This window comes from Phyllostomus discolor, chromosome 13, assembly GCF_004126475.2.
Source record: "Phyllostomus discolor isolate MPI-MPIP mPhyDis1 chromosome 13, mPhyDis1.pri.v3, whole genome shotgun sequence".
Lineage (NCBI taxonomy): Eukaryota > Metazoa > Chordata > Mammalia > Chiroptera > Phyllostomidae > Phyllostomus > Phyllostomus discolor.
Genome location: NC_040915.2, coordinates 51,655,382 through 51,682,622, shown reverse-complemented (window position 1 = coordinate 51,682,622; position 27,241 = coordinate 51,655,382). Strand labels below are relative to the sequence as shown.

At 42.8% G+C, this 27,241-nt stretch overlaps 1 protein-coding gene across 1 annotated transcript; it reads right to left on the bottom strand.

Annotated features, from left to right (window-relative positions):
* Positions 1–27,241, bottom strand: RNF10 (ring finger protein 10). Its single transcript, XM_028527136.2, has 17 exons — positions 27,048–27,241; positions 17,219–17,415; positions 13,087–13,286; positions 12,076–12,166; positions 10,669–10,853; positions 10,453–10,589; positions 7,735–7,895; positions 6,492–6,617; positions 5,967–6,240; positions 5,618–5,751; positions 4,561–4,678; positions 4,211–4,312; positions 3,420–3,575; positions 1,509–1,609; positions 1,163–1,220; positions 906–1,064; positions 1–291 (listed from the first exon to the last, which is right to left on the bottom strand). The coding sequence occupies exons 1-17, from the start codon at positions 27,202–27,204 to the stop codon at positions 215–217; spliced, it is 2,433 nt and encodes an 810-aa protein (XP_028382937.1). The 5' UTR covers positions 27,205–27,241; the 3' UTR covers positions 1–214.

Sequence of the window (27,241 nt, the reverse complement as noted above, 5' to 3'; positions counted from 1 at the left end):
TCTCTTGTGAGTGTCAATACTTTATTTTTGGTGTAAAGATGGGAAGCTGGAAAATACACTGTATTTAAAATCTTGGTTCCCCTCATGTTGTGGAAACCCCCTCCCCCCACCCAGAGCTAATCTGTTCAAACTCAAATACTTAAAAATTACAGCAGCAAAACAAAAGCACAGAAAAAAGAAAACCAAATGGAGAAGGTAGCCTGGGCCAGTAGTGTCACTTGGTGTGGACGACTGAGGTGCTGAACAGAAGCTTCTGTTTCTGTTTTTTTCTTTTCTTTCCTCCTTTCTCTTCTAAATGGAAACAAAGAGAGCTTAGCTTAGCATGCCGTCCCCTTGTTCCTGGGGCAGCTTTCATTCCTGAGAGTTAGAGTGGGAGCTAGGAGTGCGGGCCCTGGGATCAGAATAGCTCCACCCACATACCAGTCCTTGCATACTCTAGGTGTTTGTCTTTGGGCAAGTCACCTACTCCATCTCCCCAGACCTCTGTTTCCTCCTCATGTGTGACATGAGAGTAACGCCCATCTGATACGGCTAGTGGGAGAATGAAATGAGCACGTGCCGGGCACACACAGGAGCACACCATAAATGTCAGTGTTATTCTTATCTCGAATACCACTGGCTCGGGGTGGGCTCTGAGCCCAATTTCTGCATCTATTAGCCACCCTTTACCAACTCAGGATTCCAAAATCCACCCCCTACTACTGTATCTTGGGGGGTGGGGATAGCGAGTTCCTCAGAATTGCACATTCAAGCCTCAAGGATTAACCTGAGGTGGCAGAAAGTTCCTACACGACACGCCAAATGGAAGGTTAGCTGACACTAAAACGGGGGCCTAGAGGCTCAGGGAGGAGCACTGGCCGCGAGGCCTGCCGCCGGACGTCGGTGGCACCCGGCTCTGCCTTTACCGGAGAGGGCGTCTGCAGCAGCTGGCGTGTCCAGTTTCATGAAGGCCGCTTCAATCGCTTGGCTGAAGGAATTTTGGAAACTGGGCACAGGAACACGATCCGAGTTATCACTCTCTCCATCACTGTCCACAGTGGCAGGAGGGACTAAGCTGTTTTCATCTAAAAAATACCAGGGTTACAAGTCCAGAAACAACTCTAGAAACCTACACTTTCTGAAAGGGGCCCAAACCCCCCTTTCCCAGGAGGGACATCCTCACCTTTTGTTGGAGCCATTTTGGGCCACACCTCCGCTTTTGCTTTTCCAACTCTCAGCATCTGCCAAAGTGAGAAAGGCGGAAAAAAGAAATCTAATGATTTGTTAAAAAGTGAGAACTCTGATTCTCCCTCAGCTACTCTTGGCCTCCCCACCTTCTCAGTGCGTCTACAGTGGTAACATCTGAGACTAAAGCTGTGAGCCCCCCTCTGAAAAAAGCCTTGCATGATCATCAGAATCGTGAAACATTCACCTGTAAGCCTCCCCTTCTCCAACAGGAATTTCCAGAAAGAACAAGCAGCAGAGGTCATGTAAATACCCTCGGGCTGTTCCACCACCAAAGGATTTACCTGGGCGAAAGAAGGGAAAGGAGAGTCTTCTTCCAGACTCCCGATGCAGAACGAAGGGCTGCCCTGACTGGCGGCGGGTGACACAGGGGTCAGCAGGAAGTCTGGAAGGGAACCAGAGACCCGATTATATGAGTCAAGTTCCAACGAAACGGGAACCCTGAATCAGGTGTGGACAATTACCAGGCTCACCTCAAAAAGCAAACCTTGATCCAAATTCAACTCTGCCATGTTCTCAAAAAGCTAAGAATGTGGCCTATTATTCACACCAGTGATCACCACATGGAAGTGTAGTGTTCACAGTAACACTGAAGCCAGAATCTAGTCCCACAGTAAGAAAAGCACTTTCCACATTGGCTGGCTCTCAGGACCTAGGTTTGGACTATTACAATCTGGTTTTAGATGGATGAGAAAGCTCCAAGTGAAAGACATAAAAAATTGAATCATGTCAGCCTTTGTGTTCCAGCCACCAGATGTCTATGGCTTGGGAATATTCAGTTAAAACCCAAAACACACACATCAACAAAATCCAGAATGAAGATGCAAGCTTTTCCTCATACTCCCTAGGGAATAGTCCTCCCCGTCCTTTCTGACCTTACGTTTCCCATAGATCAAGTCTGCCCACTGTCTTGACCACGACTGGGAGGGAGAAGCACACTCACTGTACTACAAGCAGGCCCCTCCAGCGCCAGCCAGGGCGGTTTAGTACTTCTGTTCCTAGGACCACCCGACTGCTCTCGCGTGAATACACTACACTAAGGCCCATAGCTTCAGAAAAGCTAGTGTGTGAAACACAGTTTTTACATCACGAGTGATGTGGCTGATGTGCTCCGTGCTTCTTTGTACGGCAGCTCTCTTTTCAGTTAAACACGCTCTTCAGAGCATCGTGGTCGTGCAGCCCTCAAGATCCAGGTTCTAGTCCCAGTCCCTGCCACTAACCAAAGCCCTGCCTTAGCCCCAGGTTCCTAATCACGACAGGCAGGCATGTGATCACAAGGGTAACCGAGAGTTTTCAATTCTGATCTTGGACATTTTGTTTAAAATACCTGACAGAAATAAATTTAAGTATCACAGTATCTGTTAGATGGATGAAGAGCAGAAATGATATCTAAAATTATAGCAACTCTTTCTCAAGTGTTTAATTTCGTAACACTGTAATACCTTCTCTCTATATGAGAAAACAGTATCTTTAAAAGACTAAAGGCCTCTGAACAACCTCTCAACTGTGGTCTCACTCACCGGGGTGTAGCACCATTACCAGTCTGGGACATAATCATCCCAATATTCTTCTATACATTTATATATACAAACCCATAATGAAATGCTTTTTTGGTGCAGTGTTTCTTTAAACCCATAAATGGTATCATGTTTTGTTGTTCTACAACTTCCTTTTATCTTAAAGGTCTACCCATTAGTTCATGAAGAGAGCTATTTCCTTCTTCAATAGATGTAAAGTATTTCAAAGCATAAACACTATAATTTAGTCATTTACCTACCAGAAGGCTTTGTAGACCATTTCTCTCCCCGCCCCCCACCACCTATTGTACACAACGCTACAACAAGGAGACACATACAAACATGCTTAAGCATACAGGGGGAGTATCTCAAAGGCAGAAACTAGAAATAAAACAGCAGGGTCACAGGGGGAAGTCTCTATGTAACTACCCTGCCACATGAGCTGCTTTGAGGATTTTAGAGGCTAAGGCATCAAGTACTCAGTACAACCAATGGTCAAAGTGAATCAAATGGCAAGAATCTGACATACTTCAGAAATACACTACCCAAAATAAGGCTAGTCACCTAAAGACCCCACCATGCTGAACACGTCAGTGTTGTAAATTCACACACTAGGACTTTGCTTTAAGGTCTGTGGCTAGTGGCCAGCTTCATTCTTTACATCCCATCTTTATTTACCTGCTTGGGAACCCGGACTTCTGCTAAGAGGAGAAATGGAGAAAGCCCCATGGCCCTCAGTGCTGGTGTGACCCAAAGCAGAATCGGAGGAACAAGCATAGGAATTGAAGGCAGGAAACTGCTGTAGATTCTCTAGGGGTATGTGGACTTCTGGGTCTGCAAAGAAAAGATGAGAATGGTAGGCCCATTTACAGATTTCCTCAAATCTTTTTCAAACAGTTGAGGACAGCCAGTATAACTCCCCCAGGGGAGAAGGATGTAGACAAGAAGCTTGAAAACCCTAATTTACAACTGTCACCTTAGAAAATAAAGGTGACATTTAACGATCCATCCCGAGAGCACGTGGGACAATTCACCCCAGCATTCAGATCTCTAATTCTCTCCCCCACCAGGTTTTTGCACCAACTAAGCCAAGGATTAACTTCATCTTACTCCTTACTGTGTGCCATGCACTTCGATCCAAATTAAGTCTATGAAAGAGGTACTCTTTCACAGAAGAGAAAGAAGCCCTGGCTGGGTAGCTCGGTTGGTAAGAAGTCATCCCGATACACGAAGGTTGTGGGTCTGATCCCCGGTCACAGCACATACAAGAATCAATGAATGCATAAATAGGTGGAACAAGGAATTGATGTTTCTCTCTCTCCCTCTAAAATCAATCAAGAAGTAATTGAAGAAAACCAGTGGCAAACTTGGATATGAACCCAAGCTGTCTGACTCCTGGCCTCAGGCACTGAGACTCTGTACAATGATGCACAGCTGTACTAGTTCAAAATGAGAGTTCTTGAACTTACACTTGCCCTGTTTCTTGTTCTCTTCCATCTCAATTCTACGCTCTCGACGGCGCTCCTCCCGAGCCTTCTTCTGGCGCTGACGCTTCCTCTTCTCAATGTCATCTGTGGGTTGGTCAAGTTATGAGGAGACTGACCCAGGACAACCTGGCCATTTCCTCCTCCCAGTTGACTAGTAGCTAAGGCCACCTGGGTGGCCCCAGATGGACTTGATAAACTATATCAAGAGGTTCTGAGACGCATGAGGAGACCCATAAGGAGTGGTAGCTCCTCAACTCCTCCCACCCTAGGGGTCTAGTCACAAGAATTCCTGTACTCCACTCTAAATCCAAGCAAAGCCACTGCATTCTTACCTGAGAATATCTCCAGGGTTTCCTTAGAGACAAGAGGAGGCTGCAGAGCCAGTTCGCAGATGCTAAACTCACAGGTGAGTGGCAAGTGAGAGAGATATCTGTGACGCTGTCGAACGTCCTACAGCGGAAAGGGGACCAACACTCAACTAAGTCCAGGCCTTGCTCTATGGGCAGAGACTCCCACCCCGGACAGCCAACAGTCCACTTACACTCACAGATGCACTGGAGCTCGAAAAGCAGAGCTCAAGTTGTCATCATTTTGAAAAGCCAAACAAAAAGTGTCAATTAAGCTACGGTAAGGTAGACTCGGCAACCAAATGTGGTTTTTTTTTTTTTTTGGTTTGTGCTGCAAATGAATGAATTGAGCCTGGCAATAAATGACCTAACGCTGCTCAACTATTTCGGATTTTCTGGGGTCCATGACTGAAGGGTGAGAATAAGGAAAATAAAGAGTTATTTGTTGGCAAAAATCTGAGAACCACAGAAAGAATTAATGACAACTAGGTAGACACATAAAGTGGATTTGCCTATTGTACAAAGGTTGGCTTAAAACAGCACAAAATGAAGCCCACCAATTTAAGTTTAAATTTTTCTTTGTCAGCAAGTTTTATGGAAAGCTTAGTACTGAGAAGTCCAGGCTTACAACAAATTTCAGATCAATACAGGGATAACTCCCAAAGGGCAAAATTTTATACATGTAAATCATCAGGCAATTAATTCATCGGTATCTAAGCTCTTAAAAAAACCTCCAAGGACTTTTGTTTTCTTGGACGTTTCTCCCAAGCAATACAGAGAAAGAGAAACCAACTCATCTGGAATGAAAGCAGGAGTCACCTATATTCCCAAACCACAGTAATTACCTATGAAGCACAAAGCAGGGTGGCTGATGTAACAGAATCCCAGCATTTAATTTTTAAAAATTTCATGGCCACCATCACTGACAATAACATATTTAAAAATACAAAAACTAAAGGCCCCAAAGGTTTGTGAACTTGGGCTGACTAGGCCCAACTCAGAGGCATTAGGCTAATGCTCCACCTCTAAAGGAAGGCCTTACCTCAGACATGGAGTACCCAGCGATCTCCACCACCGTTGCTGAGATCTTCTCGGGGCTCTGCTCCAGGCTGCCGTACTCCCGCACGAGGCAGCGCACGTTCACAGGGTGCAGGAACATGTACTGCCCGTCCTCCGCTGAAGACAAGTGGCTCTATCACACAACAGGCCTCGCCTGTCCTCAAGATGGGGCCCTCCTTGTAGCTGGGCCTGCCTTTCCCTCCCAAGCTAAAAGGCACGAGACACCCACGCACCCAGGGCCTAGTGGTGATACCTCCTTCTGCTTAGAGAATGAGGCCATTTCTCTGAAACATCTCCGTGGCAACCCAGCCCTCCTTCTCAGGGCCCCTCACCTTGGTAAAAGTAGTAACAAGGAGAGCTGCTCAGGTGTGTGAAGTCTGAACTGGTGATGGGTTCCTGCTGGTTAGACTCAGTACAAATGGTCCCCTCTCCAAGATTGTCATTTGCTAACTTCGAGTCATCACAGGCCTCTGAAAAGCCCTCAGGCTCCGGTTCAGACACCGCTTCCTCTTCCTCTACCAGAGGGAGACCAAGAGGACGAGAGGAGACCAGAGAAGAGACTTCGGTGGTTTCTTCATCAAAAGCAGAGAGATACTCTAGGACTCCCTGTTGGGACAAATGCTAGGTCAACAGAAAATACATGTGGCAAAGGTAGGTATAGAAACCAGGCTCTCTGGATATTTATCTTAGCTGTCAAATTTACTGATTTAACATCCCCGGGGAAAGAAATAAAAAGCACACAGGAAATACTCATAGTCTCCTCTTCCAAAAAGTTCAGATCTCATATAGTGCCTACCAGCTCAACAGTGGCATCTGAGGGACCACAGCCATTTGGTCTGAAAAAGGGACACACTAACCTTCCTGGGTTGAAAAACGGACTCCTTCGACAAGGGAGCCATCAGCACCAGTTGTTCCAGAGTAGCCACGACACCAGTGACGTCCCCTCTGCTTTCAGCCAATCCTGAGAGAGCTTCTTCCCGAGTCTAGACCACCAGAGACAAGACAGAAGCAAGCTCAGTTTCCAGAAACACCCTTAAATTTGAAGGCAAAGGGCTTTCAATAGCCTCTCTCAACAGGAATAAAAATTAAAAGGCAACAGATCCAATGGGAAGACTTTAAGCACTTAAAATCCTCTATCTTTAAGGTAAATGGGAAGCAAAAAGCATCTGGTACTCAAGCAGAATGGTATTCTGTTTAGAGTCTCTGACAATAACAACCCTACACAAAAGCATCCTGAACAGAAATCCAAGAACACAGAACTAGTCTTTACAAACTATGCTGAGACAGTGTCCCAGAGCAGAAGTAGGTGGGGTTTGGCCAACCCCATCCACCTGACCGCAGACAGCTCTACTTCTACAGTTCTTCTTCTGCCTGAAATGCATTTGAACGAATGTTCTGCACTGTATAAAGAAAATAAAAATTAAACACACAGGACCCTGCCCTAGAAGACTTAGAAGTCAGAGAGACAGAAATTCAGGTACCACATCCATCTCTTATCAGTTAGGTGTCTTACAAGCAAATTACCTAACCCATGATTCCATCTCCTTGTCTGGGAAAGGTGATAGTTATATTTATCTTACCAAGACATGAAGCTTAAGCGAGGTAAATTTAAGTACAGTACCTAGTGAAACAATCTTTCAGGGTAGAGCCCAACAACCAGTGATTTTGATGCTTGTTAAAGCTTAAGAATCCCTGATGTAGAGGTTACGAGACATAGGGAATTCTTTTTTTGGGTAATTCTTGCTGCTCCAAAATCCTCAGCAGATATTGCTAGGGCCTGCTGGATAGGCCGTGATACTTTCTCCACAAGGTCCCTCAAATAAAACATCTCTAAAAATATATCCAAGTGTTTTCCTAGAAAACAAAAAGCATACTTTGCTTAACTGTGAACAAAGCTAACCTAAGAAACTTCAGTGTCTCAGTGAGCTATAAGGTCATTTTGTTCCAGAGTGCTTCAAATCCACTAGGTCAGCCCTTCTCTTCCATCACCAAAGCCCACAGCAAATCTGCCTTTTTAGTTACTTCATGCTTATTACCTCCATGCGGGGCTGAAGTGGCTTACCCCCTCCATCCCGGCCCGTTTCCAGGGCATCGCCTCACCTTGAGCTCCTGGATGGCTGCCTCGATAAAGCAGGACTCGGGACTGTGCTTCTCCTCTGCCAGCTGCTGTTCCAGCGCTCTTTTCTCTTCCTCGATCACCCGGTGCAGCACCTGCTCCTTGGAGGCCAGCAGCAGCTTGGAGTACTGGCCGTGCAGCTCATCTACCGGAGGAGAGCCGGCAAGGTCACAAAAGCACAACACTCAAAGCTCACAACCATGAGGCCACAAAAAACTTTCATATACAGTTTTTCTAAAGTGAAGCAGTTTAGCATAATTTCCTAAAAATAATTTAACAATGACCTTAATACAAGGTTTATAATTTTGACCCCATCAGATCAGGAATCTATCCTAAGAAACCCAAAGATGCAGTCAAAATTTAGTCAACTGATATTCAATGATTGCAGTATTATCTATAATGTCAAAAAAAGAAAAAGAAAAAAAAAAGCTGTAACCAACCAGTGCAATAACAAAGAAATGGCTCACAACATGATGGTGTAGTCATTAAAGAGAAGTCTGCGGACAGTACATGGGAAAAAAACCAGACGCCAGACTAGGGTAAACTTCTGGGGTATCTCTGGGTTAAAGGATCATGAATAATTATATTACCTTTTCTTCCCTTCGCTATATTTTCAGCACTTTTTAAGAAGTTTAGCCCTAGCTGGTGTGGCTCAGCAGGTTGAGCACTGGCCTGCAGACCAAAAGGTCGCCAGGTCAATTCCCAGTCAGGGCACACGCCTGGGTTGTGGGCCAGGTCCCTGATTGAGGGCGTGGGAGAGGCAACTGAATGATGTTTCTCTCACACAGCGATGTTTTCGCTCCTGTTTTTCTCCCTCCCTTCCTCTCTCTCTAGAAATGAATAAAATCTTTTAAAAAAAAGTTTAAAACATTGTTATCTTTTGAGATGCCCTTTGTTTTACCCTTTCTATCCTAGTACCTGCCCAGAGAAAACCATTTACAAATCTGAGTATGTATCCTTCAAATCTTTTCCAAAAATAACCAACTGTAAAGTTTGTTATATAGTTTATTTTCATTTGATGTCTTAAAATCTATCGAAATATTAACACACAGCTGTGGATGGTGTGGCTCAGTGGATCATAAGCCAGCCTGTGAACCAAAGGTCACCAGTTTGATTCCCAGTCAGGACACATGCCTGGGTTGTGGGCCAGGTCCCCAGTGGGTGGCACTGGAGAGGCAACCACACACTGATGTTTCTCTCACTCTCTACTTCCGTTCCCCTCTAAAAAGAAATAAAATCTTTAAAAAAAAGTATTAATACAGAGACTTATCATTTTTACTTTCTATATAGTGTTCCACAGTACTGTATACTCTAATATGTAAGTTCCTTGAGGAACATTTAGTTTATTGCCAATTTCATGATTTAAAAAAATCCTTACACATTCTCCTTGTAGATATTTGGAGGTTATTCCAATATCCTTTTCTGGGAAAAGTTTGGTCACACGCTTAGTCCATTCTTGTACTAGTTTGTTAATCTACTTTATAGAACACCTGTACTTTCTGGACATTAATCTTTAATTTTAAATGTGTGAATTTTCATCCATATTTATCACCTGTGAACTTTAAGGAATTTTGTCAGATTACAAACTTATCAATCTTTTCTTTTTTATTAACTTTATTCACGTAACATTGGTTAATAACATTTTATAAATTTCACACACACATTATTAATCTGACATCTGTATACTCTATTGTGTGCTCACCACCTGAAGTCTAGCCTCCTTCTCTCAAATATTTGACTCCCTTTCTCCTCTTTGCCCTCCCCCCATTCCTCAATCTTTTCTTTTACAGCATCTATGGTTTCAGCCTGGTTCAAAAACCCATCTATACCTAAGGACTGATTTATTTATTTATTCATTTTTTAGAGATTTTATTTATTTACTTTTAGAGAGGGGAAGAGAGAGAGAGAAACAGCAACGTGTGAGAGCTACATCGATCAGGCGCCTCTCACACACACCCAGTGCCGGCATGTGCACTGACTAGCTCCAACTGGAAACCCGTCGGCTCACGGGCCGGCACTCTATTCACTGAGCCACACCAGCCAGGGCTATGTGTGAGGATTTATAAAGATATTGTCCTACATTTTCTTTTAAAGGTTTAAAAGTTGTGGGTATCTTTAACATTTACTTCTTCAATCCATTAGAAATTGATTTTTATGAACAGGAGGAGATAGGAATCTACTTTCATTCTTTTTTCCATGAGTCACCAACTGTTTCAATGTAACATTTATTGAGAAATCTCTTTTGCCCAGAAACTGAAATGCCACTTTAATGCAATGCTCGCTCACTTCTACAGGAAATACAACCCCTTTCCCTTTCCCCACCATGAGCACTTATCACACTCTATACCCTAAACCCAAACTGCCTGGCTACCAGTCTGTCTCTTCTATTACACCACTGAGTTTCTCGATGACAGGTGCCAGGAATGGCTGACTGGAATCCCCAAGACTGGGCGCAGTGCCACGTACTATTCAGCAAAGCCTTGTAGAATGAAAAATTAAAATATATATAACTGAACCAAACTTGAAACCAAGAGTTAAGCCACTCTCTGCAAACTCCACCCTAACCTACTAGAGTCCTATGACTAATTTGGAAATGCTAGAAACTGCATGCCCAAAGGCTAAATTCTCCACAGTAGAAAGACATCCACTAGCCTTAAAGGGTGTATCCAGGGTTATTTGCCTCCAAAATTAACTGAACTCACCTCCTAGATGAAAAGGATGGTCTATATTCATCCATTTGGATTTAGGCAAGGCCACCAACACCCCTTTCTCCCTCTTCATCAGCTGCATCGTAATGGTATCACCAACAACATACTGACGAGACTCTGTGGCAACAACGCTGTAACATGGACATTTAGATGTAGCAGGACAAGGAGTTAGCAGACCGATGTTTAATCTAGTCAAAATCTCCACCTTACCTCTTGAGATCCTTCTTATGCACAGAACTGTAGCAGATGGGACATTTACTCCAGGTCTTCTCACTCAGTGAAAGATAGTGCAGGATGCATGCCCAGCAGAAGATGTGTCCACAGCGGGTTATCTTGGCTGCAGTAGGTGGATATAGGCATATTGGGCAAGATGGCACTTCATGGCTACAAATACGCTGAAACAAAACGCAACCACAAGTCACACTGCTTTCAGAATTGACTAGGGACTGCCCAAGTTAAAGCCTCTCCTCTCCCATCCCCATACATCTCTATTTAACACACCTTCTTCAATTGTTCAACAATGCACGTTTTAGAGTACAGTAGCATTCTAAGCAAATCATTAAGGAAAACATAATGGTTTAATATAATAAAACTACCTAAACAGGTGTTTGGGGGGGGGGTTCTATTGCAAAGGAAAAAAAATGACAGAAATCAACAAATGATCCCATTTACAAAAAATATTTATATGTAAAAATACATATGTAAAAGGCATAAAAAGAGCCTAAAAGTAATGTACCAGTAATTTCCAATAGAGGAGTCAATGAGACTTCCACTTCATATAGCTCTGTATTTATTTAAACCAATACATATAAAAACTTAAGTTTCATAGGCTTTATGGCATTCTCAGATGATTTTATGAATTTGACCTTGGCTGGTATGGCTTAGTGCATTAAGTGCCAGCCTGTGAACTGAAGGGTCACCAGTTTGACTCCCAGCCGGGACACATGCTGGGTTGCAGGCCAAGTCCCCAGTTGGGAGCATGCGAGAGAGGTAGGCAATGGACATTCCCCCCTCCTTCCTTTCTCTGAAAATAAATAAAATCTTAAAAAAAGAAAAAAAAAGAATTTGTACAGTAACAGGAGTTCAGGCTTTGAGGCCTAACATTTTGAAAGATATTTTACATCACATAACTTAGGAGTGGCAAGGGGATACCCAGACCTCAGGACTTCAATAGAAACCAAATACAGCAGTGGCGTGGAGAGAAGTACATCTATGTGGCTCATTCACAAGCCACAAGGCTGAGGCCCGGTTTGATGATGACTACTACAGATGGCTACCAATGAAGCAATGTCCATGTAATGCGTCCACCCTGGGTCGGGGGGAAACCAGAGCCTCTCACGTATTCCCCTGGTTACTTCTTCCCAGGTGAAGGAAGGCAGTAGCTAGGACTGCTTTTACACCTTTGGCTCAGAGCCCTCCAACTCCCCAGTCTTGCAAGTCTGAGCCAACAGACAGCACAAAATGAACTCCAAGAGAAACAAACCGGGGCTGATCTCTGTAAGGCCGTGCAGAAGAGGGTATCGGCAGTGAACACAGCCAAGAGCTGCTGTGTCACCACAGTCCCGTTCTTTAGTTCTCTCTTCCATTAACAGGTTACAGCTTAGCTAAGCTACTCACCACTTGTTCCACAAAGTCCCAATTGACTAAGGTATCGGGATCAGCAAAATGAACTGTGTAGTCTTGGTCTTCAGACACCACAAATTGGCAGCTGGAAACAGGGAGGAGGACAAGGAAAAGGAAGACTGTCAGAATCCACCAACAGGCCCTCAGCAGAAATTAATCTCCTCACTTGGAAATCAAATGCAGGCCATTAGCAGCCATGATTTGTGAAGCACTGAGCCCTGGGGCTCTGGAGGGATTCCAAAGACTCAGCACGTAGGACTCTAAACCCATGAACTTTGTTTTTTCTCTGCTTTCAAGCCACCTACAGGCCTCCCTTGAACTAACATGAACCCAGACTGGGGCTCCACCAACCAGCAGGTGGCCACATTTGCTCCCTCACCCCCAGAAACCCTGGACACACCAGCTTCGAGGCAGTAGAAAAGGCTGTCCTCATTCAATCGTTTGAGTACCAATTTACATAAAATATTAAATGGTTACTCCAGTCTAGATCGAAGGTTAAATCTTGCATTGTAACTAACACCACAAAAAGAGAAAAAGGGAATCAGTATTTGAGCAAATGTATGCCAAGCACTCCAATTTGTCATTCAATTCTCCCTTAAGTAATCTTTCCTCCTGTATAGAGGAGAAGCTGAAACTCAACATGGTTAGGTCAACTGCGCAAGATCAAAGGTCAAAACAAGATTCAAACCTGGGTCCAATTCTGAAGTAACACTTTTACTACCTACCTCATCATGATACTAAAGCATTATTTAATCTTAGCACTTATTTATTTATTTAAGCATTATATTCTTTTAAGCTCCAGGAACATTCACTTGGAAAATGGGTTTTCAACAGTAGCCAAAAGAAAAAGAGAAAACGGTGGGGGATGGGGAGGTGTGTGTGTGGGAGAACTCTAAACAACCCCCGCCCCCGCCAAGCTCCCACAGCAGCGTAGAGGACGTTTCTTCTCAGCACCACTGCCCAGGGGCTCAGTGTCCCTCTCCTCCTAGGGGGAGCCACACTCACTTGGCCTGTAAAAAGAGCTCCTTGTTGAAAGGCTTATGCCCCCACTTGTTCCTTTTTCCCCAGCTGCCATGTCCACTGCCTTCAGAGTGACCCGTCTGGCCACGGGGTTCAAAAGTGAAATTCAGCAAGTGGTTCAGGTTGATCTTCTTTGGACCAGAGAACTGGGCAGGGCTAAACTCTGCCCGTTGAGCCTCTGCTACCTACAGAACATGAAAATGAATCAGAATATTTCAATTAGGATGAAACTTACTGATTTACAGCAAAAACCAGCGCAACCCCTGATTCTATGACTTAAATAAAACACAAGCTTGAAGTACACAATCTTTCCAGGAGGTGGTAATGCAAGAGTCTACCCAAGATCTAGAAGGAAGTGGAGCGGGGGAAAACATACAATTACTTAAGCTGTTTAGTCTGCCCTGCTAAGTGGCAATTAACCATAAAATGACAAAATAAACACCCCTAACTATATTGAAACACGAAGATTTACTTACTGGATTTAACTTTCAACAGTGCCATAGGACTCCTCCACCCTCATGCTTGTTACCTACTTGTTTCTCTGGTTTGTTTTTGGCAAAAGCAAGTCTGTGGACTACACCCTGGAGGTGGCTTGCAGGCAGCCGCTACCTGCAACAGGCCTCAGGATCCTGTCGGAGACCTCCTCTCTAAACTCACTGCTCTTCATTGTTAATTAAAACTGACAGAATTAGAACATGTGGGCAGACTAGCTCTGCGTCCAGAAATAAACCCAATCAGCAGACCCAGAGATAGTTTAGAATGGGGCAAGAAACAACATGAGAAAATTCTGCATACAAAGACAAAATCATTTGGGGGATTTTTCAGTCCTCTTAATATTCCCAAATTGAAGTGGTACAGATACCTGCTATAAGTCAGCTAGTGCATTTTCTAAGTCCACTTTCCTACTTAATATCATAAGCACTTTCCTATGTCACTAAATATTAGTATACAGTCACTTCAAAGGGCTATATACCATTATAAGGGAATACTAGAAGGCCCTAGTGTAGGACAGATTGTGCATACCTCTTCCACCATGTAACACAATAATGCTGCGATAAACACACTTTTGGATAAATATTTGGGCACCTACAGTTATTTCTTTTAAATGTATAGTAGAAATTACTGGGTCAAAGAAAATGCAAATTTAAGGCTTTTGCTGCTTAATCAAATTCAGAGATTAGTAGGCAGCACTTGCACATGTGATAAAAAAATCTAAAGGGTATAAAAGGGCAAAAGATACCTACTATACCAGGGGGATTCTATGTATACATTCTATGTATACAGAATCATAGTATATAACATTTGTAATTAAATACATACCATACAGTTAGGCAATTTCCTTTTATTTTAACAATAGATCTTAGGAGATCGCTCATCCCTTATCTCTCACCCCTTAGATTCTCATTTCCATATGGCTCTGCTAACCCCTAGCCAGGTTTTCCACTCCCAATGGCCAAAACTTAGGTAACAGCTTGTGCTCACTCAACAAAATTCTCCGCATTCTCCACCTCCTATCTTCACCTTATAATCGTAGCTGGCCCACTGTCCCTCTCCCTGATTATCCCTCTGACCCACTAACCTCTCTGTTCCTTGACCTCCCATCCCCCAATCAGCTTGCCCTGTGCCCTCCCATGGGCATACTGTCTAGGGGTACGCTATCCCATGGCAGTCACTACCAGACAGATGTGGCTGCTGAGTGCTTCAAATGTGACCAGCGCCACACTGTGAGATAGCATTTTAGCTATAGAAGTAAAGAAACTCTGGTGAAATTAATTTCAATATATTTAACCCAATATAGCTAAAATGCTATCTCACACTGTGGCAACTAGAAAATTTTAAATTGTACGTGTGACTTGTATTTCTATCAAACAACACTGTTACACAGTCTAGACCACTCTGGTAACAACTATACCTCTTCTACCATCTTAAATTTGAACCCCCTACATCCAACCAGCAATTCACTCCTTTCTCAACCTTGTTCCCTTGTTCCTAGTCCTGATTCTAACAATTCTTCACTGGGATCTTCGAGCCAGCGTTCCAACACCCCAAACTTACTTTCCTCATTTGCCTGAGATCGAATGGTCCAGTGCCTCCTTCCCATCAGTTGCGCTCACCCGGCAAAAACCTTCCCCTGATTAGCCCAGCTCTCCACCTATTCCACACCAGCACCAGAGCAGTTCAACATGGTTAAGGAACACAAGCAGTCCTGGCCAGGTAGCTCTGTTGGTTGGAGCGTTGTCCCAATAATACACCAAAGATGTGGTTTTGAGCCCCAGTCAGGGAACATACAAGAATCAACCAATTAGCATGTAAATAACTAATGAATCAATGTTTCTCTTTCTTGCTAATATCGATAAATTTTAAAAATGTTAATTTTTAATAAATATTTTAAAAACTTTTTTTAAAGAAAGTACACAGGCACATCACAGCGACCAGCCTCCCTAAAGCAGCTCCTTATGCTGCCTAGCAGTCTAATACAATCCCATCACACTCTGTGCTGCATTAATTCCCCCAGTAACTCAGACAACTCCATTTTCAGGCTTCCAAACCTCCTCTCTCAGCTCACCTTGCCTATCTACTTCACCGATACAATAAGAACAATCAGTAAAGAACTCCTATATCCTCCTACCAGAACTCTGCCTTCCTCTTTTTACTGTGGATGAGCCGGCAACGCTCCAACCTAAGCCAGACCCTATACCTGTGCGCCAATCCCCACTCCTTGGGAACTCGGGACACCTTCCCAGCAGTACTCCCCCTTTGCTCTGCATCGCACTTTCCCTCCCACCAGCACCACCCCGTTACAAGGGATATGCTGTAATTTCTCCAACCTTAAAAGCTCTCTTGGCCTCACATTCCCTTCAAGCTACTGCCTCAACCTCTCTGCTTCCCTTTAGAGCAAAGCCACGAGAAAGTGCTGTATGAATTTGCCACTTCTTCTTTTCTCCCTCCCATTCTTCCTAAATCTATGCCTGATCAACACATTCTTGTCACCACACCACCGAAGCAGCTTAAGGCAAAAAACAAACAAAAACTCCAAGTTGGATTACCTTGCTTCTCATCTTAAACCCCACAACAGCTTCCCATCTCTCTGAACAAAAGCCAAAGCCCATGAGATCTGACCTCTTTCCCATTATCTGGCTTCACTGCCTACTTCTCCTCCACCCACCGTAGCTTCTTGCTTTACCTCAAACACCCCCTCCCCGCCAAAAAGTACCACCTCTGTTCCCTTGCACTTGTTAAGGCCCTCTTCCCCCAAACTGCATGGTGTGCTCCCTGCTTCACTCAGCATCTAACCAAAACCCACCTCCTCAGAGCAGCTTTCCTCAGCCACCTTCTACCACCGTACTCCTGGTCACTCTGTTCCTTTACCTCTTGGTCAACTTTTTTTTTTTAATTCGGTAAGCACTTACCATCCGCTTTATTATACAATGGTTTATTTAATGTCTCCCCAAACTAAGCACCTGAAAGACAGTGTTCCACTCAGTGTTATATTCCAGACTCCTAAATGGTATGTGGTGCACAGCAGGCAAAGAGTGAACTTCTGGCTAATGAACAAATTCTTCCATGAGGGCACCTACTAAATCAGCCCTGTTCTATCTCCAAAGGTTACAGCGTGTCGAAGATTCGAACATCGGGGTAACTTATTTAAGCAGTCCCTTAGTGCTGGCATTGAGGAGGTTCACTAAATTTTGCAAATATGAAGCCCTTACAGAAGGTTATCTAAGAAACTCCTAAAATCAGAGAACCTATGACTAAAAATATGGCATTTTACATTTTGCTAGATACTATATGGCAAATTTCATTAATTAATGTCATTTTATTACCTAAATATTCCAAGGAGAACCTGCAATTCAAGAGTGATAATAAAAGTATACAAATTAAGGAATCCCACATTTGCTATAATTTCTCACAATTCATGATTGTATCTTCTTCCTTCAAGGAAATTTTCAAACCTAGTTAATCCTCAACTACTCAAGGTTGCTTTGGTTATTTACAATTCCACCTCTCGCTCCCCCTCCACCCTCCCCAACTACTGATAAACTTGGGGGGGGGGGTGCCAGCACAGAATCAGACTTCATGCTTATTCTCTAGAAAGAACATTTCTGAAGTCCCATACCTCATCTCGTCTTCCACCATTAAAAGAAGAGCTAAAGAGTTTGCTGCTGCCGCCGCCCCTCTGAGGAGGCATCTTATTAAAAGTTTTGCTTTTCTGTGAATTGGAGCGACGGGACTGGTTGCTAAAATTTTCATTTTTGGGGCAGGAAGGTTCTCGTTTGCGATTAAAACGCTTGGATCCATTTGAGTTCTTTCCATCTGAAAGCAAGAAACACAAAAGAATTAGTTGAGAAATTATATATATGTATATGTATATATGTATATATATATATATATATATATATATACTCGGCCAATTGCTCTCCACTTGCCAACAAAATCGTGTTTAAAAAAAGGGTAAAGAGGAGATGCTCCGCCTGTGGAGTAGCCACTCTGTTTCACTGCTTCACTGATAAACTCCTTTTAACTTTACTGCCTAAATTCTAAAGAAGGGAGGGAGGGGGCTGGTAAATGGCCCCTTCTACAACCTCCAAGAATGCTGAGTTTGGGCCAGAACATCAGTGTTTTCTTCAAGATGTCACACAGTAAGGTGGTATTTTTGGGTTTTTTTCTCAATGATGAAACCAAAAGGGCCCCCCTCTCAGGAGGAATACTATATAGATCAAATCACAGAGTCACAGTTCACATTTTTGTTTCACAGAGCTTTACCATTGCTCTTGTAAAAGTCCATTCAGACATTCTGATAGAGAAAGAAATAGCCAATGCATATTAGGAAAAAGTACTTTACCTGGATGCAGGACAGAAGGCATTTTCTCCTTAAATTACTAAAACACTGCTAGATTCTATACTGCAATAGCTTGGCCTAGGCCCTAGCAGATATATTCGAGAGGCATAAAAGCAAAACAATACTTACATATTTTCTAGAGGTCAAACTGAAAAGCTATTAAATTGACAAAAGAAGCTGAGCTCTAATAGTATATTAAATAGCATGAGTAATACCTTTTTAAAAAATATTTCTAGCTTTTCTTCTCCAATTGCAAGAATGCATGTTAAGTTTTGAAATCCAGAAGAATAATCTACCCTTGCTAGTACTTACAGAATACCGACCTATAGCCAATGTTTAATTTCCTTTTACTTTCCATTTTATCCACGTGCTACACATCTTCCACAAAACGACAAGTATACAAGATCACTGTCTTCTACCTATGACCCAATGAACACTTTCATGCATCCACAGTCTTCCAAAGTATGATTAACGGCTGCACTGCTGTCTACCACATACTTATGGAATAATATAACCAATCCTCTATCGTACATTTAGGTGGCTTTGAATTTTCGTACTAGTGTAATACAGTGTTGAAAGCCTCTTTACTCAGAGGCCCATGAGTATAACTATGTCAAATTCTCAAAGTGGAATTAGCACATCAAGTACAATCATTAAATTAAAGCCTTTTACACACCCACAAGTTGCTTTCTGGAACCATTATACCAATTTATTTATATTCTAATGACACTATAAGAATGTCTAATTCATTACATTGTCAACAATACTGAGTTAAATAAACTTTGTTAAACAGAATCATCAAAATAACTTGTTTTAAATTTTAATTTCTCTGATGACTAGCAATACACACTTTTTCAGTCTGTTGACCATTTGGATTTTGTGTAAAGAACTTGTTTGTATTCTTTCCCCCACTTTTCTACTGGGAAGCTGAAGTGCACGGATTATTTCGTCCTGAACTAAACAAAGAACACTCGCCATACATATTTAATGTGCCAAAGTTTACCAGCTTTAAAAAAGGCAAAATAAAACCTATCTGGAGAACCATTCACAACTAAATAATTGAAGGTAAAAGAGGTCTCCAAGTAAGTCTTTAGATGAAAAAAAGACTAATTTACTAACTTTCTTGTCCTTTTACTCACTGCATGTTGTCTTATTTCAACATGGAAATCTGACCAAATCAAGTCTGGATACTAATTCAACGGCTTTAAAGCAAAAACTTCACCCTCAAACTTGAAGGGAGTGGTGGTTTACAAAGTCAAGAAGATTCCAGCATGAGCCTCAGAAATATAAAAATTTGTCCTGGCTGGTGTAGCTCAGTGGATTGAGCGCAGGCTACGAACCAAAGGGTCGAGGTTTGATTCCCAGTCAGGGCACACGCCTGGGTTGCAAGCCACAGCCCCAGTAGGGAGCACTTAAGAGGTAACTACACATTGATGTTTCTCTCTTTTCTCCTTCCCTTCCCCTCTAAAAAAATTAATAAATAAAATCTTTTTAAAAATGTTTAAAATTGAGAAGCAACCTCTCAGTTTAAAAAATATATATATATAAAAATTTCCCCCAGGATGTGCATCTTATAGTCCAAAAATATGATATATGTATGACCCATGGACATGAACTATAGGGGGGGGAATGTGGGTGAGAGGGGGTATGCAGGGCAGAGGGGAGTGAAGGGGGGAAAATGGGACAACTGTATAGCATAACCAATAAAATATATTTTTAAAATATTTTTAAATAAAAACTTAAAATTTATTAAGAATTTTTTAAAAATTCCCACAAAATACATAGCTTAATCCTACTTAACATTGTGAGTATGTAATTAATAGGCATATTAATGTCTGGAAAAGCAACACAGCAGGCTGTTAACGACAATCACCTTTGGGAAATGGAACTACCCACTTTTACCAGTTCATAGGAATCACTTAGATGAGCTTCTAAGGGGTTCCTATACTCTAGCCTCACTCTCTAAGAGTCTGACTTCAGTATACAGAATTATTGTTATGTATCCTTATTATTTGGCTAATTAAAAACTATTAAGTACCTAGAAAAATTATTTCTAGACAAGGTGACCAACTTATTTTATAGCAGACTAAATAAATCCAAGCTGAAGCATGTCTTCAAAGGAAAGGAAATGTGAGCTGATTAACACACTCCAAATTCTGACAACAATCGCCTCCTACTCAGTCTGTGTCAGCAACACGGGATAGACGGATAGACGCAGGGCATGCCACCCTCTCCAAACTAACCGCAGCACAGCCTACGAGACCGGCTGTTGGCCACGGGAGAGCGCAGCAATGCACACGGAGAACGGACGGTCACTGAAACACTGCTCGGCCAGCTCCACTCCTACTGATTATACCTTTAAATATCGGTTAGGGAAAGTGACCTGAGTCTAATCTGAAGTTAGACTTTATGAAACAGACTTTTACCAACTTCTTCAGTTAGGGATAGTTATGGCATCAGTGGTAACCATTAGAAAGTAAGGCTTCAGATCTCATACAAATTTTGCCTTGCCCTCAACCCATGGAATCTGTTTACCCTAAGACTTCAAATACACAGAATATTCAGGGGGACACAGAACCTCAGCTGACTTTACCATGAGAACAAATGAGGTGTTATGAAGAGAAGAAGAATGTACAGAAACCACACACTCCCCAAAACTCATTACCCAAGACAGTTTCAGATGATCCCACATTTGACCCTGATGCTTTTAAGACAAGCACCTAATAGTTTGCACAGGTTTAGGTAAAGCCAGATTCTACACCTTGAGGGCTCAAGAAAGCAAGCTGGAACTCAGCATCTAGAGGGCTGTTTTCATTTTAGTCACTATTACAACACTGGCAAGGAAACAGTTTCATAATGCTTACAGGACTCTTTCCGATGAACAGAGAAGTGCTATTTCTAAAATAGATTACAACAACTGACCACATATGGATTTATGATTTTAGTTGCTAAAATCAATTCCCTCACCTTGTCTTCCACTTACCTAAAGGTATAAAGTCAGGTATCTAAAGTGAGAGGTTGGCCCTGGTTGGTGTGGCTCAGTGGATTGAGCGCTGGCCTGCAAACCAAAAGGTAGCAGGTACGACTCCCAGTCAGGGCACATGGACCAAGTAGGTCCCCTAGTCGGGGGTCGGGGGTCTGCAAGAGGTAAGAGGCAACCTATCAACATCTCTTGCAAAGATGTTTCTCTCCCTCTCTGCCTCCCCCCATTCCTGTCTCTCTAAAAATAAATAAAACCTTAAAAAAAAAAAAAAGTAAGAGGTTGGACCCTGGCCAGGTAGCTCAGTTGGTTAGAGAGTGAGTGTTGTCCCCATATGCCAAGGTTGAAGGTTTGATCCCCAATCAGGGCACATACAAGAATCAACCAATGAATGCATAAAAAAGTGGAACAAACCAAAGTTTCTCTCTCCCTCTCCCTTTCTCTCTCTCTCTGAAATCAATTTCTTTAAAAAATTTATTATTAAAAAATAAAGCGAGAAATTGTCTCTTATCTCTTACACCCAGGCAACAGGCAGCTAAAGATTTAAGATACAGTCAGCCCTGGGACCCAGAGATAAAATTTAGAGTACTGTTTTTGAAATGTTTTTTATAGACAACTTGCCAGGATATACATGTAAATAACTTAGGGGTAAAATTTGTCCTCCTTTTTCTTACAGGGGATAGCAATGAAATGATCTGATTTAAATTTTGGAAAGCAGGCAAAAAAGTATAATTCCTAGAGGTATATGCTGTTGAAAATTTTAAATTTCAAAGAGGTGGTTTCTAAATCCTGGCTGCACAACAGAATCACTTGCAGAGACTTTTAAAGCTGCGGATGTCAGGGCCCCAGGGCCCACCCCAGACCAAAAGAATCACTAGGGAAGGGCCCCATCTATCCCTATTTTTGAAAAAGGTCCTTGGGAAATTCTAATGCATGGCCGGAGCTGAGAACAACTAAGTGCCAAGAACTACTATCAAGACATACTCCAAAAGGCACAAGACCACCAGTTACCTAAATGGCTCAAATCCAGAACTCAAGATCCCAGAATCAACAAGAGACTTGAGAACCTAATCCAGTGTCTGTTACTCCACATTTCCCTAGCAGAACAGTCTCTACCAAGTAACAGTAAGCATATCTCAGTCTCTTCCCTCCCATTACCAAATTAAAGGCCATAAATTTTTCTATTAAATAATTTGGCATCATCAGTACTTCCAGCTCTAGTGCTGACAGGTGGCAGAGCCTAGAGGTCAGAAGATCAGCCCGGAAGTTTCTGCTGCTGATTCATGCTGTAATCACAAGTTGCTTACCCATCGTCCAGAGTGGTTGACAAGCACATCCGGAGGGGCAATATGTGGCCTTATTACAGAATGAACTGACAACAAATTGAATCCAGCTGAAATTAGTAATTCTGAATGAAAGGAAGAGAGAGGTGCTATCAGGAATGATATATGTGCCAGTAAGTTAGCTGCTTGCTAAGTAAAATTATACAAAGTACATTTATAAATATTGCCTAGAACTTAAGAATTCACTTGGACAAATCACCTAACCCCTCTGAGCTTTGGTTTTCTTGCTTGTAAAATAGGGCTAATGCTCTACCCTCCCTCCTAGCAGGGTCATCAGGATTAAGAGGAAACTTCTGTGAAATGCCTACCACAGTGATTCGCACACAATTGCCATTATTATTTGAAGGCCTATTTGTAATAAATCTAAATCATTCCTGTCAAGATCACCCACTAGATTTCCAACAAAGCCATATATAAAGCAAGGACTCCAGCCAATAGGCCAGGAAATTCTTATAACCTCTCTAAGTGTTTTTTATTGACAGCTTTGAGTCAACTCAATTTTCAAAACCATCAAAACCTCCAGGTCCATTTACCACTCAGAGGAACTCATCAAGATTATCACTTGTAACCTGGCTTCTGGTACCGGAATAAAAGGAAGTGTCGGACAGTGCTTCATATCAACAACCTCAAAATAACTACTTAATAATACCTGACCTTCCCCTAACCTCCATGGCAGTACCACTTTCCACCCAGGGGGATGGGGCAAGAGCCTGCTTCCCATCCAGGGTCGGTTGTTTGCAAAGAAACTGCCTAGTTTCTCTTGCCTTTTTATTTTATTTTTTTAAATTTTTTTTTAAGATTTTATTTATTTATTTTTAGGGAGGGAAGGGAAGGAGGGAGAGAGAGAGAGACATCAATGTGCGGTTGCTGGGGGTTATGGCCTGCAACCCAGGAATGTACCCTGGCTGGGAATCGAACCTGGGACACTTTGGTTCCCAGCCCGTGCTCAATGCACTGAGCTATGCCAGCCAGGGCTCGCCTTTTTATTTTCATTGCTTCCAAATGATGTTTCCCAAACCTCTGAGATTCCTGGGATATTCACTGTTAAACATCTTAGAACTACATCTTAATTCTATCAGAACAATGCTGTTGGAATATATCCAAGAAAGGGAATGTTATATAAAACGTTGGAAGCAATTAGCCCTGCCTGGTGTGGCTCAGTGGATTGAGAGCCGGCCTGCAAAGCAAAGGGTCACTGGTTCGTTTCCCGGTCAGGGCACATGGCTGGGTTGCTGGCCAGGTCCCCAGTGGGGGACATGTGAGAGGCAACCACACATTGATGTTTCTCTCCCTCTTTCTCCCTCCCTTCCCCTCTCTCTAAAAATAAATAAATAAAATCTTTTAAAAAAGAACAAAGAATAATGCTGTTGGAATATATTCAAGAAAAGGAATGTTATATAAAATGTTTGAAGCAATTAGCCCTGGCTGGTGTGGCTCAGTGGACTGACCACTGGCCTGTGAACACAAAGGTCGCTGGTTCCCTAGTACGGGCGCATACCTGGGTTTCGGACCAGGTCCCCAGTTGGGGGAATGCAAGAGGAGTATCTCTCACATGATGTTTTTCTTCCTCTCTCTTTCTCCCTCTCTTCCTCTCTCTAAAAGTAAATAAATAAAATCTTTTAAAAAATAATTAAATAAAACAGCCCTGGCTGGTATGGCTCAGTAGACTGAACGCCAGACTGTGAAGCAGAGGGTCGCTGGTTTCATTCCCAGTCAGGGCACATGCCCGGACTGCAGGCCAGGATTCCCTGGTGTGTGGAGCTTGAGAGGCAACCACACACTGATGTTTCTCTCCCTTTCTCCCTCCCTTCCCCTCTGCCTAAAAAATAAATAAATAAAATCTAAAAAAGGAAATAAAAAAACAATGTTTCAAGCAATTAGCCAACACAAAGAAACTGTGGTATGCCACTCTGACCAGAAAGATTAAATAAATCCCGGTAGCCAAATTTACCTATTTCCTGTGTGCACGAAGAGCAAACAAACCAGCCACAGCAACAAAGACTCCAGTACATTAATCATGTTAACTAGGAAGTAGATGACCACATGGTTTAGGGAGTAGAAACCAGAGGTTCTTTCTTTACATACAATAGGGTATGGAGAGGCAAAGAAAGTTAAATATTAAGAAATTGAAAACTCTTTTTTAAAAAAGATTTTATTTATTATTTTTAGAGAGGAGAAGGGAGAGAGACAGAGAGGGAGAAACATCAATGTGTGATTGCCTCTAGCATGCCCCCTACTGGGGACCTGGCCCTAAACCCAGGCATGTACCCTGACTGGGAATTGAACTGGTGACCCCTTGGTTCATAGGCTGGCACTCAATCCACTGAGCCACACCAGCCATAGCTAGAAATTGAAAAACTCTTGTTCTTGTTACTTTGACAAAAGAAAGGCAAGTTATGTCTTTTCAACTTGCCCCTCCGGTTCCTCAACTCAATACTCTGAAACTCAAGAGATCCTTTCAACAATTTCCAACAGAATCAAGTACATCTAAAGTTCAGCCAGCTTTTGAGAAACCTTTCTAAGGAATTACTCTGGGTATGAGTCTGCCCTTTTGTTGCAGCCACTGGAGAAGGGGTCCTGAACGCTCCCGTTGTGACAGCAAGGGCTGAGCTTTGTTAGCGTTCTGAAGGCAGCACATACTACCTTTCAATTCAACCTTAACAATGGCCAATACCCAGAATGTCCTAAACCAATTTAATCTCTTCCTACTCTTCCTTTGAATTTGTGGCTAAATGTAAGCAGTGGATTATGAATGAAGACCTTCTGTATTTAGCTACAAACCTTCCTTTTGGCAGTAGTCAGAAAAGTGCGCACTGGTAATGGCAACTATGGCCAAGCTTTCTAACAAACACACCAAACAAAAACTAAGATACCACAGGGCAGGCACACTTGTGCATTTCATATAACCTAGGAAGAAGTCCTTTACATGGGGCTTTATTTTCTTCCTCAGAAGCTTTCAATTAAGAAGATGAACAACTATTTTAAGAGTTCTTAGTATTTGTTAAAAAATAAAAAACAAAAAATCTCTTTAGTCAAACAAACCCAACAATTAGTATTTATTCTATACACATCTGAAGTATTAACACTGACAAATATTTGCTCTGGTCACACAACAGAATTCTACATCGTTCTGTGGGGCAATATTTAAAGTCAGGAACAGTGAGTAAAATGCCTCAAGTACCTTAGTTTTGCTGTTGTTTTACTGTGTTCAGCTTGTTGCAAACTTTCACCTACTGCCTCACTAAAGAATAGACTTTAAGGCATTTATGGCAGCTAACTCGTGATTTTATGTTAACAGCTTGAAGAGGAGCCCCAGAAAAATTAGTTGAGAATTCAGATAGCTGGAGAATCACAATCTTTAACCTTACATCTGGGAATAGTGTGCAAAAGTAAAGTTATCTACACTGAAATATGGTCAGACCACTCCAAACCAGTTCCAACACTGGCCAGAAGGACTGCCTACCCTTTATCTCTAAAGGGATCTGTGACAAAGCTACACAAGTACAAAAGTCTACGTGACACTCCCTGACGTGGCCAGAGAGTCCACTAATCCCTGCTCACATATTTAAAGCACTTGCTTCTTGGCAACTGGTCTCCACCGGAGGTCCGTAAGCAGTCTCTAGAAGTCCTCCACACCCCTAGTAAACAAGTTTGCCATATCCGGCAGGTAAAATCTGAACTCAAGTCAGCCTTGGCAGTTTTTAATCCTAAAAACTTTCAAATAACTGGACTCCAAATGTTCCCCTCTCTAACACACTTTCCCAATCCACTGAAAACATTTTCCTACCACTGCTAATACTATAATCGCAATACAAAAGAGCAGAAATTACAACTCCAGACCTGCCACCTCCTGAACTCCTGGCCTCTCAACTTGTTCCTCCTTTAGATGAAAATTCCACCTTTTGGACACATTGGCGACTGGAGTATCCACAACAGAGGTAAAAGCCTGGTCCAAAACCTCACACACGGTAAACCCTCAGTAAATGGTAGCGGTTATCATCATCATGATCATAATTTATCACTGAGTGGCATGACAACAGAAACGACAAAATCTTCCCTGGAAAAGGACACAACTGGAGCCTTACACAGGGAAATAGGCGAGAGGCAGATTCCGTGCATGAGAGCTGTCAGGTACTCTCCTAAGCCCTTCCTTCATTCGTCTTCTAAATTCACTTAATTCTCATTACCTCCACCTTTACAAACTCAGGCACTCATTCCAGGTCTGGCAAACCTAAAAAGACTGAATCCACAGCCTGTACTTTTTAAAAACTACTCCACACTGAACAAAGCTTTTCAAAGACGAGCCCTCTTCAACAGAGATGGCTCTGGGGCCAGATTATTGAGATTTGAGTCTGAAGAGTCTTTGGGCCCCACCCTCCCCTGTTTAAACTTGAACACTACCCCATGCTAAATCAACATTATAGGGTAGAACAACTTTGTTATTAGGAGCGTGGACTGATGAGTCAGACAACTAGGTGTTAAGGCCTGTTGTGAGGCACATACCAGCTAGGCGACCTCAGCTTTTCTGAACCTCAGTTTCCTTATCTGCAAAATGGGAACAATAACACCTACTTCAGAAGCTGTTTCGAGTATTAGCGCAAAAATTTACGTAAACCACGCAGTTCAAGGCTCATTGAGAGTTAACCCTAAGTAATGGGAACCATGGAAAAGAGAAGAAAAATAGGAACCCTAGCAGAAAGCGGAGCTTGTCTCCAGGTGTGCCCCAGGAGACGAGAGAGCGAGGACCCAACCCGCGCCCACGGCCACCGTAGCCCGCCCTTACCGCTTTTGGGTTTAGACTCGCCAGCCGGCCCAGCCGAGGCGGAGCGGGGCGGCTGTTGCCCTTTGCTGCTGCCCGAAGAGGCGGAGGAGCTGCTGGAGCCGCTGTTCTTGTCCATGTCGGAGGCGGTGGCGGCGGCGTTGGGGGAGCTCTGCGGCATCAACTGGGGCCTCGGCGGCGGCGGCGGCAGCGGTCGG

What these genes read in the sequence shown, in the direction of transcription:
- RNF10 (XM_028527136.2), bottom strand. Translation starts at nt 27,204, where the DNA reads ATGCCGCAGAGCTCCCCCAACGCCGCCGCCACCGCCTCCGACATGGAC. An exon ending in AACCCTGGAGATATTCTCAG is followed by an intron (nt 4,313 to 4,560) that starts GTAAGAATGCAG and finishes ACCAACCCACAG; the next exon opens with ATGACATTGAGAAGAGGAAG. An exon ending in CAAAATGGCTCCAACAAAAG is followed by an intron (nt 1,065 to 1,162) that starts GTGAGGATGTCC and finishes GGTATTTTTTAG; the next exon opens with ATGAAAACAGCTTAGTCCCT.